This window comes from Phyllopteryx taeniolatus, chromosome 21 (genome assembly GCF_024500385.1).
Source record: "Phyllopteryx taeniolatus isolate TA_2022b chromosome 21, UOR_Ptae_1.2, whole genome shotgun sequence".
Lineage (NCBI taxonomy): Eukaryota > Metazoa > Chordata > Actinopteri > Syngnathiformes > Syngnathidae > Phyllopteryx > Phyllopteryx taeniolatus.
The window spans coordinates 16,566,565-16,585,897 of record NC_084522.1 but is presented as its reverse complement, the minus strand read 5'-3'; the positions used below and the strand labels follow the sequence as shown (position 1 = coordinate 16,585,897).

The following is a 19,333-nucleotide window of genomic DNA, read 5'->3' as shown; positions in this document are numbered from 1 at the left end:
GACGAGGGGAAGATTAAACACACATTTGCCGGTATCTCATACAATCAACATTTATTACAATATAGTAAGATTATGGCAACGGTAACTTCCACAGCTTGGGTTAAATGTCCATGCTATCATGTCATATATAATGATGCGACAATCTCTGGCACTTAAATGCAATTAGGTAATTTGACAATGGACAGTGACAAAGTTGTGCCAGTCTCCATAAGATGAACCCAACCACGACAAAAACTAAATAAATCGGAGACAGACATACCGCTGAAGAGTAATCGCTGAATAAGGTAACATCATAAATCATGTGTTTTGGAGGTGAATGAGAATTTCAAATGGACATTCTCCTGTCTCCTTCAGACTCTGTCTGAAAATCTGAGAGTGCTGCCATGACGTGGTCCCTTCCCCACCACTGAGCTGCGCAGTGACAGTGAACGCAGAGGAGCCGTTGAGACACTGGAATGACTGCATTCCCCCATCTGAAGGTTGCAATATAACAGAAAATCAGCAAGTCACGTCACACAAGTGGAATATATAACAAAGAATCCATCTTACATACCTCCGGAAAACTTAGTTGTCATTAAGCTCGATTGTAAGATCCAGCTGACATCCCCGGACTTGAAAGTTTGGCTACTGGCCCTGATTGATACGGACTTTACACTTAATTTTGCGGGCGCAAAGTCAAATTTCCAGCTGATTTGTCCTATAGAGGCGCCTTCAGTTCGAGCAATATATACCTGCAGGAAGAAATAGTGCAAATGCTGAGAAAAAGCTAATTAATATGTAGATGTTAGAAAACAGTTACAGTTGTTTGTTGAAAAAAAAGTCATTATTTAATGGTAGCGCAACCAGGTGAGTGATCATGGTTAACAATAATCATAAATGTGCAGTATGCAAAGTGTTCAAACCAATGCTGCCATTATCGTACAGTTGGAATTGCTCCCAGATAACAGTGCCGTGAAAACGTATTGGCCCCCTTCTCAAATTCTTAAGATTTTTGCAGTTTCCCCACTTTGTTTCAAATCAAACCAATGTCAACACACAAATATAACCCAAGTGAACCTAAAATGCTGTTTTTCAATGATTTCATTTATTCGGGAGAAAAACAAACCTATTCGAAAGTAAGCTGGCCCTGTCTGAAAAAGTAATGGCCCCCTAGACCTAAGAACTGGTTGGGCCATCCTCAGCAGCCACAACTGAAATCAAGAACTGGCAATGAGTCTTTCACATCTCTGCGGAGATATTTTGGCCAAGTCTTCCTTGCAGAATTGTTTGAATTCAGCAAAAATGAAGGCTTTTCAAGCATGAATGGTATTTTTCAGGTCATGCCACTGCATTTCATTTGGATTCAAGTCTGGACCTAGACTAGGCCACTCCAAAGCCTTCATTTTGGGTTTTTTAAGCCGTGTAGAAGTGTTTTGAATCATAATCCTGTTGCAGAACCCAATTGCGCTTCCGCTTGAGGTCACAAACTGATGGCTGAACGTTCTCCTTCAGGACTTTCTGCTAAAAGAGCAGAATTGAGTTGTCCATATCCTCACCCTTTGGTTCGCTGGAATCCTAAAGCTGTAGAAACGGCTTTTGTAACACTTCCCTGACTGATAGATGTCAATTACTTAACTCCTCGCAGAAAATGACATTTTAACATAGATTAAAAATGACATTTTAACATAGATTAAGCAAACTGGAAGACTCCGAAGAGTACAATCAGGCAAAATCAACACATTTTCTTCACGCAGAAAAAACGCCTGCTTCAAGCTGGGCCACATGAATAGCATCCTCCTCTTTAAGCACTCTCATTCTAAAAAAAGAATTGACTAAAATCAGTGTTTCACAATTACTCATTTCAAAGGCTAATCCCAAATGCATCTTCCAGGAAAATATTAAGTACAATATTTTCAAAATGTATATAATATATAATATTTACAAAAATGTTGCTTGAGAGTAGCAATAGAGGATGTCCGCTCCAGAGTTGGGTCGCCAAATATTGTACTCAAGAAAGAGTTATGATACTTGACAATAACGTGACTCAAATAAAAGTAAAAAGCAGTCCGCCCAAAAAATACTTGAGTAAGGGTAAAAAGTACACAGTGAATAGCACAAAGAAAGAAAAGCATTTGCAATTTACTGCACTGTGTTTTCTCAAGTTATAAGTGAGCTGAAATATCCACATTTGGGCAGACAGCGCCAGACATATACTACAGTACATGAAACCTGTTGTTTTTGTTCGTCTAAATGTAAACAAGAGTAGCGCGCCGTTGCCTTCGAGGTAACGCCGACCTTCCCAATATGGTGGCCATTTAGGCACGACGATCAGCCGGGCCCAATAGAAGATGTTGTGCGAGGTCGTGACTTTCTCTTGTCGTTTGACTGGTGAACTCGAACTAAATAAGTCTCGTGTACGAAATAGTTGATGAATAAGGAATAATTGATAAATAAAAGTAGCGAGCGACATTTAGATCATTGTAACATCGTAAAAGTGCCGCTAGCTGCCAGCGTTCAAGGAATACGAAACAGCCTATGACGACAGTGACTGCGACCCCCCCCCCCCCCCCCCCCCCCGATTTCCATGTATGTGATATTTATTTATATGATGATCTTAAATTATGCAAAAAATATAAGAATTTGAGAAGGGGGCCAATACTTTTTCCCGCCACTGTAAACAGATTTAGCCTAAGCCTACAGCGCATTTCCAGTCTAAAACTTTTCTTATTAAAGTGTGGTACGGGATCCCTGTAGTGGTACACTAAGAATTAAATGTTTACACTTTACAGAACGTTATTGTGGCTTAAACATTTGTGTTCTTAATCCAGTGCAATACAGGTACATCTCAATAAATTAAAAGTGTCAAAAGCTTAATTAGGTAGGGAGTACAATTCAAAAGTGAAACTCATATTATAGCGATGCACTCCACACAGAGTGAAATATTTGTCATGATTTTTCTTTTTATATATACATTATATTGCCAAAGGTAGTTGCTCAGCTGCCTTATTTTAAGTGATATCCCATTCTAAATCCATAATCTTTAATATGATGTTGGTCTACCCTTTGCAGCTGTAACAGCTTCAACTCCTGTGTGAAGGCTTTCAACAAGGTTTAGGAGTGAGTTCCATGGAATTTTTGCTAAATTCTTCCAGGATCCTATTTGTGAGATCACACCGATGTTGGACGAGAAGGCCTGGCTCGCTTGTCCACTTGAAATCAACACAAAGGTGTTCTATCGCGTTGAGGGCAGGCCAGTGAAGTTCATCAATACCAAATTCTCTCATCCAATGTCTTTATAGACATTGCTTTGTGCACTGGTACACAGACATATTGGAACAGGAAGGGCTAATCCCCAAATTGTTTGACTGAGCAAAATCTCTTGGTATGCTGAAGCATTCAGAGTTCCTTTCACTGGAGCTCACCGGCTAATATTTTGGACATCCAACTTTGTGGGAACAGTTTGGAGATGGCCGCTTCCTGTTCCAACATGACTGTGCATCGGTGCACAAATCAAGCTTCATAAAGACATGGATGAGAGAGTTTGCTGTGGATGAACTTGACTAGCCTGCACAATCCTGAACTCAACCCTATAGAACAATTTGGGATGAATTAGAGCGGAGACTGAACGCCAGGCCTTCACGTCCAACAACAGTGTGTAAACTCACAAATGCACCTCTGGAAACATGGTCATAAATAAACGCAAGAAATAAACACACTCCTAAATCTTGTGGAAAACCTTCCCAGAAGAGTTTAAGATGTTATAACTGAAGAGGACTGACCGATGTCATATTAAACCCTATCGATTAAGAATGGGATGTCGCTTAAATTCGTATCTCAGTCAGGCAGGTGCATAACCTTACAGTGGCTAACAATTATTTTCAGACTAATGCCTCTGCCTCATTTTAAAAAAAAACACTTAAGCCTACTGCATTTCAAGGTTGGTCATGCTGGTGGTACTTAGTGTAAAAACCTTTTGACAAAGCCATGTACAGTATTATAGACTAATTGTCATAGGTCTGCAATTGCTGGCGACCAGTCCAGGGTCTACCCAGCCTCTCGCACAAAGTCAGATGCGATTGGCTCCAGCCCACCCATGTCCCTAATAACAACAAGCTGCATGGAAAAAGCATGAATGGATGGATAATAAAGGTTTGTGCCTGCTAAATGTGCTTTTGTTACCATACTGCAATAACATGAAAAAAGATTTATGATAGATTACAATTTCATGAATATAGAATAATTTGTAACTCTTAATAGAACACAGGAAAATAATTACCTCATGGGAAAAAAACAACTTTAGTGATCCCGACGCAGTAAACTTACCATATCCCAGTCATTTTCCACCTTCCTAAAGACCGACTTCTTAGTCCACACACATCGATCCCAGCAGTGGATGACTTCAAAGTCATTGGAGACTCGACAGTATTGGTCTTTTGTAGTGTTGTATAACACATGAATTAGCTTGTCTCTCCTCTCTTTATCAGTGGGCGTGAACACATAGCCTGCAACCTGAGGACACGAAGACAAATACCAAATTCTCTCTACGTGGTCACGATGGATATGTGGGCTTTCTCACACATTCCAAAAACATGCATGTTCAGGTTAATCGGAAACTTTAACTTGCCTATAGTGTGAATGGTTGTATGTGCTCTGTCACTGACTGGCAACCATTCCAGGGTGTGCCCAGCCTCTGACACAATATTGATGGATGGAAAAATCCACCATTTCCAAATATTTATTATTGCCACTTCTGATCCCTGGAGGACTGCGACGATGATTTCTTTAGCCTCAGTTTTTGGCAGTTGTCAACGAAATTGCAATGCATATTAATGCCACCTATGGGCACTAATAAGGGAATGGAACATTATCTCCTATTTAACTGCTAAAATCCCTTGGAGTAATGAAAATGTTTTTTTAACATAAGGCTTTATTATACAGTACCTGCTTAGCAGTCCCTGAATTGGCATCTCCCATCTCTCCTCTTGCCGTCCTCCAACCCAGAGAGCCAGAGATGCGTCCTCCCAGCTCGCCTTGTTTTGGGACCCTGGGGGAAATGAACTCTACAAGTTCAACAAGCAGCCTTTCTGACAGTTCTAGTTTCCTGTCGACGCTCAGGGATTGTTGTCTCTGCGGTATGGAATTCAGATTCAAGGAGTTTTACATTACTATCAATGCAGTACTAGGTCTCGTAGGAATAGTTGAAAAGGGAAACACCTACCAAGGCATTGAGTCTAATAATGGTGTGCAGCAACCAGGTCTCCTGAACGCTAGTCCTTCTTGACAAAACCTCTGGATGTTTGCAGGAATACCTCCATGTCACATCAACAACCTGCAACACACACCCAAAGAGTTTTTGGAGTATTTCTGTGCCGCTTATGTTCTATTCCACTTATCCTCATTGCAGCAGTGGGTAATGGAGCCTGTGCCAAACTGACTTCTGACTTCTACACCCTGGACGAGTTGGTAGTAAACTGCAGGGCACATTCAGACAAACAACTACAGCAGTGGTTCTTAACCTTGTCCGAGGTACAGAACCCGGTCAGTTTCATCTGGAGTTCACGGAACCCTTCTGAATTTGAAAAATATAAGGGCGTTTATTTTAAATTCAAAACAGTTTTATACAGTGGGTACGGATAGTATTCAGACCCCCTTAAATTTTTCACTCTTCGTTATATTGCATTTGCTAAAATCATTTAAGTTCTTTTTTTTTTTCCTCATTAATGTACACACAGCACCCCATATTGACAGATTTTTTTTTATTGTTTAAAGTTTTGCAGATTTATGAAAAAAGAAAAACTGAAATAAGTATTCAGACCCTTTTCAGCTGATACAGCCATGAGTCTTTTGGGGAATGATGCAACAACCTTTTCACACCTCTGCCATTCCTCCTTGCAGAACCTCTGCAGTTCTGTCAGGTTGGATGGTGAAGCTCAATAGGGTTTAGGTCAGGGCTCTGGCTGGGCAGTTCAAGAAGAGTCACGGAGTTGTTCTGAAGCCACTCCTTCGTTATTTTAGCTGTGTGCTTAGGTTCACTGTCTTGTTGGAAGGTGAACCTTCGGCCCAGTCTGAGGTTCTGAGCACTCTGGAGAAGGTTTTCGTCCAGGATATCCCTGTACTTGGCCGAATTAATCTTTTCCTTCGATTGAAACCAGTCGTCCTGTCCCTGCAGCTGAAAAACACCCCCACAGCATGATGCTGCCACCACCATGCTTCACTGTTGGGACTGTATTGAGCAGTGTCTGGTTTTCTCCACAGATACCGCTTAGAATTAAGGCCAAAAAGTTCTATCTTGGTCTCAGAAGACCAGAGAATCTTATTGCTCACCATCTTGGAATCCTTCAGGTGTTTTTTTTTAGCAAACTCCAAGCGGGCTTCACGTGTCTTGCACTGAGGAGAGGCTTCCGTCGGGCCACTCTGCCATAAAGCCCCGACTGGAGGAGGGCTGCAGTGATGGTGGTTGACTTTCGAGAACTTTCTCCCATCTCCCGACTGCATCTCTGGAGCTCAGCCACAGTGATCTTCGGCTTCTTCTTTACCTCTCTCACCAAGGCTCTTCTCCCCCAGTTGCTCAGTTAGGCCAAACGGCCAGCTCTAGGAAGGGTTCTGATCGTCACAAACGTCTTCCATTTCAGGATTATGGAGGCCACTGAATACTTTCCGTATTGTATTGTCTGTGTAGATTCTCAGTCATCTAGGTCATGCGCAAAATGAACCACGCATCAGTTGCACACAAAAATCATTGTGTTAAAAGAACAAAACCAACAAAATTTGAATGTCACAAAAAAAAAAATTATAATAATTCAATGAGAATTTACTGTACGTGAATGTGAATTTTCCTGTTGCCACTCCCCTTGGTAAGTGCCACTCTCGTCAGAGGAATGAACTTCGTTCACAACAAAATCTGTTCCTTTTCTTTGTTATTTCAACAATGCTCAAAAAGGTTTTATAGGTAAGAGTACATTTTGTTGGGCTCTTTTTTATTATCGGATACGCTGTGTGACGCCACAGCAATGCAACTCACCTCAACTGTACCGTTGAAATGTTTTTAAAGGAGTGTTTACAAAAAAAAAAAAACTCAACTCAAGGCGCAGCGCCGCAATGGTAAACGTCCCACCTTGACGCAGCGTTGCGTTTTGAATGGCATGAACACGAACGCATGAACTCTAAAAAGGCTTCTACGGATACGTGCGTGCACGCACGCACGCACACACGGTGTGCGTCGAGTCCTCTGTTGAACCCCTGCGGTTTCGATCAAACCCAGGTTAAGAACCACTGAACTGATCGTCTGCTGCTCCTTTGCTTGTCACGGAGGTCACTCCAAGCAGGCTCTTGTTCCCCGCCGATGATCGAGGACGCTCACTCTTGGAGTGTGCTTTAGCCTTTATTCATTTATTTATTCCCCCCCCAAAAGCAAGAAACTCAATCACAGCTCTCTGCTTCTGACAGGCAACCAACAATTCCAAAATGTTTGACAGGAAGAGGACGGGCTTAAACAAAACCTTCTTTTCTTTGAAATAAACCTTCCAACCAAATATTTCAAGCACAAACCGTGACACTTCATGGAAAAACATCAGTCGGGTAAATTAAATTGGGCTCAATCACTTTTTGACTTTCCAACAGCGCAATATACCTCATCCTGGGAGAAAGCCAGAACGTAGGAGAGTTTCTTCCCCCAGCCAACCTCATAGAGGAAAGGTTGATCACAGATGTTCTCACATGAGTCACAGTGCAGCCACCGGCGCTGAGAGACAGAGTAAATCTCTGTCCATACATGATCTGGAAAAAGAGACAGACTACCCTTAGCCTCAATGCACAGATTTATACTTGAGAGTGATAAGACCGGGAATGCGTTGAGAGAGGATCTCTTGTCACATGATTGGAGGAATGCTTGACGGGCTGACGATGTTGATACACAGGGACGTGCAGACATTTTGGGCGCAGGGGCTCCAACGACGAAAAAGGCCACTGCTTTTAATTGATTCATCAATAAATAATAGGACAGCTCTGATTCGCCCATTCATTTCACTACTCTTATACTCATAATTGTTGAATACTCATCAGATTTCTACAAAATAATCTGGCCAGACAAAGACATTTTTTTCACAGGGTTTATCACAAGAGTCAGCAAGAACAAAAAACCATGTGTGTTTCGTATGCTACTAGTCTATGGGGCTTCCCGGGGGGCTGCCAAACCCCGCAATACTAAAGCACCGGAAATGCAGGGTGTTCCAAACCGTTACTAACTCGAAATTAATATGGGACTCAATGAGAATGGATTAGAATTTCTTGGACTGACTGTTTCTTTGTCACAGCAAATGTCTTTTACTCTTGTAGTTATTTGTAGGCCTCCCTCATCAAATGCAGATTTTTATGAAAAGCTTATACCCTTATAATGGTCACAAGAAAATTAAAGAAAAAGCGCTTCAAACCCTTGGCCACCACTGAATCCTATAGGATACCAAAACATGAACAACTACATTTCCAAGAGTCTCTCCAAGAAGAAAACTGGGATGTCCATTATTTAATCAGCAGCTCCCCCTCTCTCCACGCCATGCAGTTTGGTTTCAGATCCAAGCATTCCACTGAAATGGCTACGTGCCTCTTCATTGAGAAAATAAAATCTTCTCTCGACAAGGGCGGAGTTGTAGGGGCGGTGTTCTTGGACCTCAGGAAGGCTTTGGATACAGTAAATCACTCTGTTCTTCTTACCAAGCTCTCAAAATTGAACTTCTCTCGCAAAGCTGTGAGCTGGATTGAATCATATCTGCATGACCGAACACAATCTGTATCAGTTAACAACTGCAGATCTGAGTCTCTTAGGCTAACCTCTGGAGTCCCTCAGGGATCCATATTAGGCCCCCTTTTCTTTAGTCTTTATTCTTTATATCAACGATTTGCCCACTGCTTGTTCTGAAGCAGAGTGCGTAATGTATGCAGACGACACAGTTTTCTTTGTTCATGGTCGCTCCAAAGATACTGTTGCTGCTAAACTCACTCATACGATGTCCTGTGTCACAACTTGGTTGCAGGAGTGCTGTCTACAGCTAAACGTTTCTAAAACTGTAGGCATGTATTTCACTAAAACAAAAAAAATACTGTATCACCTGACCCCGACATACTTGTTAACGGAGAAAAAAATGCAAATTGTCAGCCAATACAAATATCTTGGGTTAATAATAGATTCACAGCTTTCCTTTAAAGCCCATATTGACTAATTGTGTAAAAACATCAAATTAAACCTCGCAAATTTTCGTGCAATTCGAAATGAAATGTCAACTGAAGCCGCAAAAATGTACTCGCATTCAGTGATTCTTAGTCACTTTAACTATTGCATAACCAGTTGGTCCCAGGCTGGTCAGAATGCAAAAAAAAACCATTGGAGGTTTTGTACAAACAAGTAATTAAAGTGATGGATAAAAAAAAAAAACAAGGCACTATCATCACTGTGCAATATAAAAAAAAGTACAGTCTTCACATATTTGCAGATTTCAATTAGATTTCTAAAGTACTGCATGATTTGGCTCCAGCTCCTCTGGCTGAGTTCATCAGCCAAAGAAACAGCTCTGAGCGTGTCACTCGAGGCTCGTGTCAGAGGTGACTGTCTCATTCCTCGGCGCAGGAGCACTTTCACTAAGTCAGCCTGGTCAGTGAGGAGCGTTGGTGAGTGGAAGGAGGTTCAACTGCTTACAGTCAGTCCGTCAATGCTGCTGAAATGTTTTGTATCCTTCCCCAGGTTTGTGCCTTGACATAATCCAGTCCCTTGAGGTCTGCAGACAATTCCTTAGACTTTGTTGCTTGGTTTATCCTCTGATATGCACTGCCAACGTTGAAAACGTTCTCAAATCAGCTTTAGAATAAGTCTCCAGATTTTCTCCATAATGGACGGTGTGCACCAAGTTCCAACATCTATAAATGTTGTTGTGTGATGAGCGCTCCTCTTGCCTTTTTTTTTTTTTTTTTTTTTTGACCGCTTGACAGACTGGGAGCATTTCCTGTCGACACGCTGCTTCTATAGAGGAAAAGCGGACGTGGCTGAGGACAGCATGCGGACGTAAAAGGCGGAAGGGTGCGTGAAGGAGGACGCTAAAGCCACGCCCCCAGTAGGTATATCGCGCCGGGTGTGCATTGTGCAAAACAACATCGGTTTGGCTAAGGACCCCCGAAAATGGCACCTATGAAGACACACGCTTACGAAGCACAGTTTAAACTGCAAGCTGTCAGTTACGCGGAGGAACATGGGAATCGAGCAGCCGTGAGAGAATTCAAGATCAATGAATCCATTTCGGATACAGAACATGAGGACTTTGATGGATTTGTGGATGAGGAATGATCAAAAAATACTTTAATAAATTACAGCCGAACTCAGTTTTGCTCCCACTGCCTTTTTAAAACCATTGTTTTAGCGTGCATGCATGCTACCGTATGTTTTAAGCTAGCGTATGCTTTATACCTTTGTGCCAAATGTTTAATATTTGAGCTTGAGTCTGATTTATTTATATTTCTTTATTTATTGAAGATATTTTATTTATTGTTCTACATTAGAATGCCAATGTTCAATGTTCGTTAGAATTGAAAGTTAAGTGTCCGTCCGTGGCGGACAATGCACTTGAATTCTTACGCTCTACAATGTCGTTATATCTGTGGCATTAAAAAAAACAACAACGATACTATCGCGATAGCTTTTGGGAAAATATATCGTCCTAAAAAACATTTGCTATCGTGGCGGGCTCCAACAAAATATATTGAGAGAGAGCAAGAGCAATGTATACCGCAAAATATTGTAGAAATTGAACAACTAAACATCTGCAATAGAACCGGACCTGTATCTGTACTCCGTGATGCTAAGTTGCTGGGACTCATTGTTTCCAGACATGTGCATCCTGGGACTCACACAGTTTCAAGGGTAAAATGATCTATGTATATGTTCAATTCAGATTGTTTAATAATCATTTTAAAAATATATAATAATAATCAAAATCTTAGGAGGAAGATTTTCAGTCACAATCTTTTCAGGGTGTGTGGGGTCAAAAGAGTCTTATTAGCCTGCAGAATGTCAAGAGTAAAATGTATTAATCACCAAGCAGGGACACAATTTTGGGGCAAAAAACTTTTCATGTTTTGTTGAAATAAATCGAAATGTGTCGAATGACCATACCTGTGCTGTCCCAGATGTACCTGGCTTCGAGGCTGAGAGCTCTGCAACACAGGGTAAAACAGTTGGCCCACTCCCCACAGCGCCCTCTCCTGGTGTCGAGAAGCTTCTCGGGATTGTTGTACCTTGCGTTATACACAGAGGAAATTCAAGTTAAACGTCATCAAACGGATAATACATAGTAAGAAGCCGAACAAACCGAGGGAATCTGGTGCAAGACTGGCAACTTTGACAGTAGTGCTTCTCTACTCGCTGGGCTCCCCAGTGTAGCTCATCAATGGTAGGACTGAGTGAGCCAGTGTTCTGGGTCGGGCCTCCACAGCGGCTGCAGGGTAAACAGTCGACCCAGGAGAAGAAGTCATATTTGAACCACCTGAGCAACTCCAGCACCAGGAAGTCCTCTTTTCCTAGTTTACATTCTACAAAAATGCCATAACGTGGCCATTAATTTCTATTATTCCAGAAAGATTTATGCGATATGTACAGTGGGTACGGAAAGTATTCAGACACCCTGACATTTCTCTCACTCTCTCTTCATAACACTGTTATAATGCAGCCATTTGCTAAAGTAATTTAAAAATATATATATTTCCTCATTAATGTACACACAGCACCCCTTATTGACAGGGAACAAACGGAATTGTTGAAATGTTTGCAGATTTATTAAAAAAGAAACATTTAAATATCACACAGTCATAATTATTCAGACCCTTTGCTGTGACACTCATATATTTAACTCAGGTGCTGCCCTTTTCTTCTGACCATCCTTGAAATGGTTCTACACCTTCATTGGAGTCCAGCTGTGTTTGATTATACGGATTGGACTTGATGAGGAAAGCCACACACCTGTGACCTTACAGCTCACAGTGCATGTCAGAGCAAATGAGAATCATGAGGTCAAGGGAACTGCCTGAAGAGCTCAGAGACAGAATTGTGGCCCAGATCTGGCGAAGGTTAAAAAAAATTCTGCTGCACTTAAGGTTCCAAAGAGCACACTGGCCCCCATAATCCTTAAATGGAAGACATTTGGGGCAACCAGAACCCTTCCTCGAGCTGGCTGTCCGGCCAAACTTAGCAATTTCCGGAGAAGAGCCTTGGTGAGAGAGGTAAAGAAGAACCCAAAGATCACTGTGGCCAAGCTCCAGAGATGCAGTCGGGAGATGGGAGAAAGTTCTCGAAAGTCAACCATCATCACTGCAGCCCTCCACCAGTCGGGGCTTTATGGCCCGACTGGTGGCCCGACGGAAGCCTCTCCTCAGTGCAAGACACATGAAAGCCCGCAGAGAGTTTGCTAAAAAACACCTGAAGGACTCCAAGATGGTGAGAAATAAGATTCTCTGGTCGAAAGAGACCAAGATGGAACTTTTTGGCCTTAATTCTAAGCGGTATTTGGAGAGAAAACCATGCACTGCTCATTACCCGTCCAATACAGTCCCAACAGTGAAGCATGGTGGTGGCAGCATCATGCTGCGGGGGTGTTTTTCAGCTGCAGGGACAGGGAGACTGGTTGAAATCGAAGGAAAGATGAATGCGGCCAAGTACAGGGATATCCTGGACAAAAACCTTTTCCAGAGTGCTCAGGACCTCAGACTGGGCCGAAGGTTCACCTTCCAACAAGACAATGACCCTAAGCACACAGCTAAAATAACATAGGTGTGGCTTAAGAACAACTCTGTGACTGTTCTTGAATGGCCCAGCCATAGCCCTGACTTAAACCCAATTGAGCATCTCTGCAGAGACCTAAAAATGGCTGTCCACCAACGTTCACCATCCAACCTGACAGAATTGGAGAGGATCTTCAAGGAGGAATGGCAGATGATCCCCAAAATCTAGGTGTGAAAAACCTGTTGCATCATTGCTGTATTAGCTCAAAAGGGTGCTTCTACTAAATACCGAGCAAAGGGTCTGAATACTTATGGCTCTGTGATATTTCAGTTTTTCTTTTTTAACAAATCTGCAAAAATGTCAACAATTCCGTTTTGTTCTGTCAATATGGGGTGCTGTGTGGACATTAATGAGGGGAAAAAAGAACTTAAATGATTTTAGCAAATAGCTGGAATATTCCAGAGCGAAAGGTTTAAGGGTGTCTGAATACTTTCCGTACACACTGTATCTTGACATGCATAAATATTTAGTTTTGATTGTGACTTGTACCTGTCTCAGCCTCTTTAGCGAACTTCATCTTCTTCTCAGCGGCAGAGGACAGTTGCTTGTAAGGAATGTAGCTTCTGGCTTTCTGCTGTAGCTCAGGCTTCTCGTATAGCAGCACATGTTTGAAGTTAGACTGAAGAGTCACAAAGAAGTTCATGCTGCTCACCTGCCAAGACAAATCATAACACGATTGCTCCAATAAGGGAGAGGGAACATTACGCATTATATTTCAAGTACTGTATGTGGACCCTTTGGAATTTCTTAATTTTCTGCATAAATTGGTTTATAAAATATAGTCTGATCTGTCAAAATCACAAGAATAAAGTCTGCTTAAATTAATACCACACAAACAATTGCCGGTATATGTTTTCATATATGTATAGGGTATAAACATGTAATCAATCGTTCACAGGACAGGAAGGAAAAACTAAGTGAACCCGTGGATTTAATAACTGGTTGACTCTCCTTTGGCAGCAATAACCTTCAACCAAAAGTTTCTTGAAGTTGCAGATGACACGCGCACAACAATCGCGCGGATGAATTTTGGACCATTCCTCTGAACAAAATGCTCAGCAAGATTCCTGAGATGTCTGGTGTGAATAGCTCTCTTGAGGTAATGCCACAGCATCTAAGTAGGGTTGATGGCAGGACTGGGCCACTCCAAGAACATGTATTTTCTTCTTCTGAAGCCATTCTCTTGTTGATTTGTTTTGGTGTTTTTGATATTGTCCTGTTGCAACACCTGTCATCTTTTGAGCTACATCTGGTGGACAGATGGCCTCAAGTTCTTCTGAAAAGTATCTTGATAAACCTGTGAACGTATGTTTCCATTGACGATCGCAAGCTGTACAGGCCCCGAGGCAGTAAAGCATGTGCATACTATGATGCTCCCGCCACTGTGCTTCAAAGTTGGGATAAGGTTTTGATGTTGGTGTGCTGTACAATTTTTCCTCCACACGACATTGTGGGTTCCTCCTCAACAATTCAACTTTGGTTTCATCTGTTCACAGAACATTTTGCCAGTAGTGCTGTGCAACATCAAAGTGCTCTTTAGCAAACCTCAAACATGCAGCAATGTTTTGTTTTTTGTTTTTCTCATACAGCTACGGCTTCCGCATTGTTGTTCTCTCAAGAACCCCCTTTTTGTTTCAGGTTTTTACATACACACCAAGAAAGAGAACACTGTCCCTACTTTGAAACATGGGGGAAACTGTTATGTTCAGGGGCTGCTTTGCTACATCTGACACAAATCGTCTTGAATCTGAGCAGGGTACAATAAAATCTCAAGACTATCAAGCTATTCTAGTGAGAAATGTGCTGCCCAGTGTCAAAAAAGTTTGGTCTCAGTCACAGGTCATGGGTCTGGCAACAGGATAAATACCCAAAACATACACCTAAAAACACCAATAACGGCTAAGAGACATGTTGACTATTCTGAAATGCCTTCTCTGAGCCCTGATCTGAATCCAATTGAACATCAGTGGAAGGAGCTGAAACAGAAAGCACCCTTCAAAGTTTTCTCCAGTACGCTTCAGAGTGGGCCAAAATGCTGCTGAGGGGTGGAGAAGTCTCATTGTTACAAAAACTGTTTGATTGCAGTGATTCGCTCAAAACGTTACGCAACAAAATATTAATTTTACCATCATTTCTGTCCAGGCCTGTTTCATGAGTTTGTTTGTTCTGTGGAACCACAATTCAAAAGCTATGTCTTATTTTCATTGGCTAATTTTCATAAAATATATGATTACTTTTGTCAGATTCAGGTTACTCTGTGACCGCTGTGGGTTTTAACAGAGGGGTACCAATAATTGTATTTTGTGTGTGTGTGTGAGTGTGCGTATATTTCTTTTTCTGAAATACTGTGTGCCATTTACGCCTTCCAAAAAACTCCACTTTCATCTCATCAGTCCATATAATACTCTCCCAAAAGTCTTGGGAATAATGTTTTTTTTTTTTTGCAAAAGTAAGACAAGCCTTTATGTTCTTTTTGGTCAGCAGTGGTTTTCATTTTGGAACTCTGCCATGGATGCCATTTTTGCCCTCTCTCTTCCTTTTTGTTGCGTCATGAACATTGACCTAATTTAAGGCTATTGAGGCCGGCAGAACTTCAAAAGTTCTTTTGTGGCCCCCCTGGATGAGTCTTTTCTGCTCTCTTAGGGTAAGGTTCACCACTGTTCCATGTTTTCTCCAAGTGAGGATAACAGCTCTTCTTATGATTTGATAGAATCATAAAACTCTAGAAATGGCTTTTGTAACCCTTTCCAGACTGATAGATGTCAATTACTTTATTTCTGAACTTTTCTGGAATTTCTTTGGTTAGTTTCATTTTGTTGCAGCTTTTTAAGATCTTTTGCGTGACTTGATTTTGTCAGGACAGATTGTGTTTCGATGATTTCTTGATTGAACATGTCCGGAGGTAATTCGGCGTAGGTGTGATCAGTGAAATTTACGATAAACTTTTCAGTTTTATTCATTTAATGAATTCATGATTTAACAAGGAGGGTAATTATTTTTGTTGTTTACAAAGGGCCAGGTGACTGAATTTTGTTCCGCGCCTCTATTGCCGAGGCGGCCGACCGGAGCTGTGGCCGTAAGGTAGTTTAGTGCCTGTCGTGGCGGCAATCCCCGAACCCGTTGGGGCTTTAGTGGACAACTTTTACTCAAATTGCTGGGAGGCCATTTTCCTATCCTACCATCTCCTCGCTCACCCAGCTGTAGTTTAGTATATAATAGTGTATTTCCATTTGATTTATTTCAATTCTTGTCACTTTCAGAAGGTGTTAACATATTACCAGTGATGAAGGTTGTACAGGAAGCGATGAGACTGCTTGGCTTGATGAAGCTGGACTTTCTGCAAGAGCCTCAGCCAAAAGGTGAATTTGCTGCCCTCCGTTCAATCTTTGGTCTCTTTGAGCAGCTATGGACTCCCTGATTACCTTCAGTTGGTCCAATGATGCAGACTTTGGAAACACCAAGTGTGTGTCAGCCTAGAATTGGAAAATATCTGAAAAGTCATTCTAACAGAATCGATGATTTAAAAAAAAAAAAAAAAATCAAATCAAATCAACTTAACGTTTCAAATATTTAATGGTGGCATTGAATTAAACGCTATGGGCTTTACCTCTTCAAAGCCCATCTCGAAGAGGCATTCCACAGCACCGTTGATTGGCAACAGCTTGCTCGAAAAAGTAGGATTGCCTACACGGATTGATCTGTATTTTCCCACATTTGGATCCCTGGTGAGAAAGATTAGATTTGATACTTTTATACACACTTTTGGGCACAAGTTCTGATTCTACCCCTTCCAATGAGCATAAACATATTTGAGTATTAAATTGTCCATAAAGATTAAAGATTGTTTAGCTAACCTGGGCTGACTCTTGCCAACCGAGTTAAATTTGGGTATGTTTTCGCTTGTGTTATTATTCTTATTTTTTTATTTTTTTTAAATGGGGTAGTTTTGTTTAGCAGACGCAGGATTAGGACGGTTTTTATTGCACCCTATCCACATTTGGCAGCAGAGGCCTGATTCCGAGCTGAGGACGCTTGTTTCTGTTTACACCGCCATGACGCATATGGTGCCGATTGTGCCACTTGACAGCAAAAAAAATTAAAATTTAAATTAAAAAAAAACCGGAATTATATCACTTGAACCATGCAGTTGAAACCCAGGCTTAAATAAGGCGTACGTACTCTTGCTAATCGAATTGGGACATGTTACATCCCAACAGTAAACCATGATTCACGGCCGTACCTTAAAATGTTGTCGGCGTATGAAAGTAACAACTTGCACACGTCAAAGAAGACTTCGTTTGAATTCTCGCATAATACTGTCACCGCTGGTGTCAAAGCCATTTATAGCTGGTTTGGCTTTGTGTTTTCGTTGTCGTTGCAATTGGATTCGGTCCTTCGGTGGCCTCCGCGTTTGATGATGACGTCGCAATACGGCAAGCCCACTCGGACAAAATACATTGTTTTCTTTTCTTTTTTCTCTTTTTTTTTCCATTTGCGAGCTCAGATCCCCTCGAAACTTTTGGCCTACATACAGTACAAAGAATTCCCACGAAGTCCATTGTAATTTATGATGTATTGAGATTACCTTTTCTGAATGAAAAAAAAAAGATGTACTCAGGATCTTTATTCATCAATAGATATTTTGCTTTTATTTAAAATATCCTTTGGCAACCGAAACTCGTTTTCCCCATCCCAAAAAGCCAATTCAAAATGATGGACTTTTCCATCCTGGTTAGGGTCGCAGGGCGCTGGAGCCTATCCCAGCTATCTTCGGGCGAGAGGCGGCTACACCCTGCACTGGTCGCCAGCCAATCGCAGGGCACATTCTTTGAGTAATATTTAGTTTCCAGCGTTTCCTCAGGGGTTGCCTTGCACTGCTGCACTGTGAGTTGCGGTGGGCCGTTGTCGTGCCTCTTTGGGGTCCGTAGCAGAACGGCCTGTCCGTTCCAGGTCAACCTGGCCAAGTGTCGCTGCCCCCCTACCCACATTCCAGACGTGAACCAAAGCTGACCTGATCCTTTCAGTGCTTTAGTCCTTATGTATTGCAAGCAACATTGTTTCTTGTTGTTGCTCACCATCAGAAAATGATCAAGTCTCTGTGACATGACTTTGTGATTTACACTTTGTGCCTAGATCAGACTACAGGATTTTAGCCCCGATACTGGCCCAATGAGCTATCATATTTTGTCAGGAACGACAAAACTTCTTGGAGTGACATAATCCACGACCAACGATTTGGCCCTACAATAGCCCTTACGCCGCCAAAATGAAAAGTCAAGCATGTTGAATTATTTTTTAGATCTTCCGTGTAGTGCGATATCAACAACAACTTTCCGACAGGGTACCTTGACGTCGACCAATGGGATTGTGTATTGTGACCGGCGCGTCGCCTCACATGCTTGCCGTTGTCAACATACTTGGTCGCTATTGTCGGCTTTTATTCACGCGCACGAACCAATGTTTACCGAAGCTTTAGAGCAGGAGTTGATAGAATGCCGGCTTGTTTACGTACAGCCGTTAATACTAGCACTAGCTTGCTAGGCTACGTAACATTATGTTGCCTGCCTGCGAGTCGTATTGTATTAAAAGTTTGTGACCGTACCTCAAGCTCTTCTTGAATGGACAGCCCACTACCCAGCACTGGTGACCTCTTTTTTCCCCCCGACACAATACAATCCATTGTTGTTATCGTCGCCATAGTAACGGGTGTATCCGGTGGCATGTTTTCTGGTTGCGCCTCTCCGACAGTGTTTGATTGCCCGAGATACGGCAAGATTTCATGGCGGTAGTGCAACCGATGAAGACCATGCGTGATTTATGGCATTTTCTTACATGGATTGCCTTTGTGTATTAAGAACATGACTATTGTTATGCTTATTATTGTTATCATGATTATTAGCAGCATCAGCGTCGTGGCTGAAAGTCACTAGAAGAGGGGTTATTGAGGGACTGGGTGAGCGCATGGTGGCAGTGAGGAGGTGGTGCTGGTCTTGGAGAACGAGGAGGAAGATGTGATGGTATGGAGAGAAGAAAGAGAAGGGGACAGGAAGCACCAATAACCAAACCGGTGGAGATGCCGTGTATAAGGCTGCCGTACTGGGCGGGCAATTGTATTATGCAAATAGTGTATACAGTAAAACGATGAGACCTAAAATCAGAGTCACCGCTCAGTGGTTAGTATTCGGGGCTTCGTCGCAAAACACATTTTGGGCCCGGTACATCCCTGCTAGTCGTCATAGGTGCAGGCTCTTGCTTCATGGCTACACCGGGGGCTCCATCTTGGTGGCCTGTGGACGGCTCCCTGAGATATAGCGTTTCCTCACCCGTGTGCGTGTGTGTCCTGTGGACGAGCAGTGGGCGGGTTTGTTTTGATTTCATATTTTAATCCATGTAATGCGCTTTGGGTTGCATTTCTTTGTACGAGAAGCGCTTACAAATAAAGCTTTACTTGATTGATATCGATAATTCGATTGATTTATGGAATTATGTATTGGACCAATTATCACTTGCAGTATTATTTCAAAAGAAATCTTCCTA

The 19,333-nt window shown here is 42.1% G+C and overlaps 1 protein-coding gene across 1 annotated transcript; it reads right to left on the bottom strand.

Annotated features, from left to right (window-relative positions):
- Positions 1-34: 34 nt before the first annotated feature.
- Positions 35-17,225, bottom strand: ngly1 (N-glycanase 1). Its single transcript, XM_061760861.1, has 12 exons — positions 17,037-17,225; positions 16,404-16,518; positions 16,075-16,269; positions 13,286-13,448; positions 11,331-11,550; positions 11,135-11,256; positions 7,610-7,755; positions 5,198-5,308; positions 4,921-5,106; positions 4,303-4,488; positions 554-731; positions 35-473 (listed from the first exon to the last, which is right to left on the bottom strand). The coding sequence occupies exons 1-12, from the start codon at positions 17,135-17,137 to the stop codon at positions 298-300; spliced, it is 1,899 nt and encodes a 632-aa protein (XP_061616845.1). The 5' UTR covers positions 17,138-17,225; the 3' UTR covers positions 35-297.
- Between the last annotated feature and the right edge of the window lie 2,108 nt (positions 17,226-19,333).